This window comes from Ascaphus truei, unplaced genomic scaffold, assembly GCF_040206685.1.
Source record: "Ascaphus truei isolate aAscTru1 unplaced genomic scaffold, aAscTru1.hap1 HAP1_SCAFFOLD_556, whole genome shotgun sequence".
NCBI lineage: Eukaryota > Metazoa > Chordata > Amphibia > Anura > Ascaphidae > Ascaphus > Ascaphus truei.
In genome coordinates this window covers 157,822-160,709 of record NW_027456888.1, presented here as the reverse complement: position 1 = coordinate 160,709, position 2,888 = coordinate 157,822, and the positions used below count along the sequence as shown (strand labels likewise).

General features: G+C 58.5%; 1 protein-coding gene across 3 annotated transcripts in view; it reads left to right on the top strand.

Moving 5' to 3' along the window:
* Positions 1-350: 350 nt before the first annotated feature.
* Positions 351-2,888, top strand: part of LOC142485323 (uncharacterized) — a 13,224-nt gene continuing 10,686 nt past the window's right edge. Inside the window, exons 1-2 of one of the 3 annotated variants that reach the window (XM_075584373.1) lie at positions 351-774; positions 1,119-1,232. In XM_075584373.1, coding sequence (XP_075440488.1) covers positions 453-774; positions 1,119-1,232 — 436 coding nt within the window. In that variant the 5' untranslated portion in view covers positions 351-452. Of the gene's footprint in view, positions 775-1,115; positions 1,233-2,888 lie in introns of all 3 variants that reach the window. The other 2 variants (XM_075584372.1, XM_075584374.1) reach the window with 2 other exon arrangements.

Here is a 2,888-nt window from a genome sequence, read left to right as displayed (position 1 = left end):
TAATCACCGAATTAAACATTACATGTTAGCTATTTGCACAAAGGGAACCTACATTCTGCCGCCATGCTGATGTTATAAAAGTAACTTTCGGGGGGAGGGGGGGGGGGGGAGCCACGTCCCTCCCCCCTTCTATCACTTGTCTTATAAACAGCATCTGCAATACACCTCAGGTGTGTGGTTACCGTAACATTTGCACCTTTCCATACCCAGCAATTTCTCTTTAATGACATATGGGATAAAGATAATTAATAATTATATAAAACATTTCCTGACATTTGCTATGAACATCTGGCTTTGCTTGTCCTCATCACGTGATGTCCCTCTAAGCCACGCCCCCGGCAGGAAGTCTCATGGTGTCTCTTCCCCTTTAACATTAACCCCTCTGCTGCTGGTTGTTATTATTGCTGTGATTGGCTGCTGCTGGTCACGTGGTCGCTCTAGACCGGAGGCACATGAGCAGCAGGAAGCAATCCCTTCTCAGCCGGGCAGAGAGCAGCAGCAGCAGCAGCAGCAGCAGCAGCAGCAGCAGCAGCAGCAGCAGCAGCAGCAGCAGCAGCAGCAGCAGCAGCAGCAGCAGCAGCAGCAGCAGCAGCAGCAGCAGCAGCAGCAGCAGCAGCAGCAGCAGCAGCAGCAGCAGCAGCAGCAGCAGCAGCGTCTCCCTCACATGCAGCAGCTGGGAGGAGCCTGTAGAGTCAGCCTTAACGACGGCCCGATCGCGTCCCTGGCAACCGGCAACTCTGAGCACCGCGCGGCTCGCGCACCAAAAGGAGGGGGGTGAGTACGGCAAGGGGGACCTGGCTACATCTGCAATACACCTCAGGTGTGTGGTTACTGTAACATTTGCACCTTTCCACACCCAGCAATCTCTTTTTAATGACACATGGGATAAAGATAATTAATAATTATATAAAACATTTCCTGACATTTGCTATGAACATCTGGCTTTGCTTGTCCTCATCACGTGATGTCCCTCTAAGCCACGCCCCCGGCAGGGACAGTCTCATGGTGTCTCTTCCCCTTTAACATTAACCCCTCTGCTGCTGGTTATTATTATTATTGCTGTGATTGGCTGCTACTGGTCACGTGGTCGCTCTAGACCGGAGGCACATGAGCAGCAGGAAGCAATCCCTTCTCAGCCGGGCAGAGAGCAGCAGCAGCAGCAGCAGCGGCGTCTCCCCCACATGCAGCAGCTGGGAGGGGCCGGGAGAGTCAGGCAGGATCCCCCCTCTGCGGTGAGTGTCCGCGCGCCGCCGCCTGTATAGCTGCCCCCCCCTTTCAGCAGGGACTGAGGCGGGGGCTCAAACACGCCCCCTGAGCCTCTCCTGCGCTAACCAATGAGCGAGCCCCGCTGCTGCAGGGGAAGAACCCCCACACATTGTAACTCAGGGAACCTCCTTTACCGGAGCGCGCCTCCTGTATCACGTGATCAGGGCCACTGCTGCTAACACAGGGATTGTGGGTAACGGGTGACGCAGCTTCGGACACGCCTCTTTATCCCCGGGCCCCCAGCTCCTAATAATGACAGATACAGTACAAGAGGTTAGATAACACACAGAGGGGGGAGTGCTGGGGTCTGCTGCCAAATCCTGGTCTGGTTCCCTTAGCACAGGACTCCCTTCTCCCCCCCCCTCTCTCTCCCTTCTCCCCCCCTCTCTTTCTCTCTCCCTGCTCCCCCCCTCTCTCTTTCTCTCTCCCTGCTCCCCCCCCTCTCTCTTTCTCTCTCCCTGCTCCCCCCCCCTCTCTCTTTCTCTCTCCCTGCTCCCCCCCCTCTCTCTTTCTCTCTCCCTGCTCCCCCCCTCTCTCTTTCTCTCTCCCTGCTCCCCCCCTCTCTCTTTCTCTCTCCCTGCTCCCCCCCCTCTCTCTTTCTCTCTCCCTGCTCCCCCCCTCTCTCTTTCTCTCTCCCTGCTCCCCCCCCTCTCTCTTTCTCTCTCCCTGCTCCCCCCCCTCTCTCTTTCTCTCTCCCTGCTCCCCCCCTCTCTCTTTCTCTCTCCCTGCTCCCCCCCTCTCTCTTTATCTCTCCCTGCTCCCCCCCTCTCTCTTTATCTCTCCCTGCTCCCCCCTCTCTCTTTATCTCTCCCTGCTCCCCCCCTCTCTCTTTATCTCTCCCTGCTCCCCCCCTCTCTCTTTATCTCTCCCTGCTCCCCCCTCTCTTTATCTCTCCTTGCTCCCCCCTCTCTCTTAATCTCTCCCTGCTCCCCCTCTTTCTCTCCTCCCCCTCTCTCTTTCTCCCTCTCTCTTCTCCCCCTCTCTCTCTCACACTTCTCTCCCCCTCTTTCTCTCTCACTTCTCTCCCCCCCCTCTCTTTCTCTCTCCCCCTCTCTTTCTCTCTCCCTTCTTTCTCCCCCTCTCTTTCTCTCTCCCCCCCCTCCCTTCTCTCTCCCCCCCTCCCTTCTCTCTCCCCCCTCCCTTCTCTCTCCCCCCCTCCCTTCTCTCTCCCCCCCTCCCTTCTCTCTCCCCCCCTCCCTTCTCTCTCCCCCCCTCCTTCTCTCTCCCCCCCTCCCTTCTCTCTCCCCCCTCCCTTCTCTCCCCCCCCCTCCCTTCTCTCTCCCCCCCCCTCCCTTCTCTCTCCCCCCCTCCCTTCTCTCTCCCCCCCTCCCTTCTCTCTCCCCCCCTCCCTTCTCTCTCCCCCCCTCCCTTCTCTCTCCCCCCCTCCCTTCTCTCTCCCCCCCTCCCTTCTCTCTCCCCCCCTCCCTTCTCTCTCCCCCCCTCCCTTCTCTCTCCCCCCCTCCCTTCTCTCTCCCCCCCTCCCTTCTCTCTCCCCCCCTCCCTTCTCTCTCCCCCCCTCCCTTCTCTCTCCCCCCTCCCTTCTCTCTCCCCCCTCCCTTCTCTCTCCCTTCTCTCTTCCCCTCTTTCTCTCTCCCCCTCTCTCTTCCTCTCACCCTCTCCCT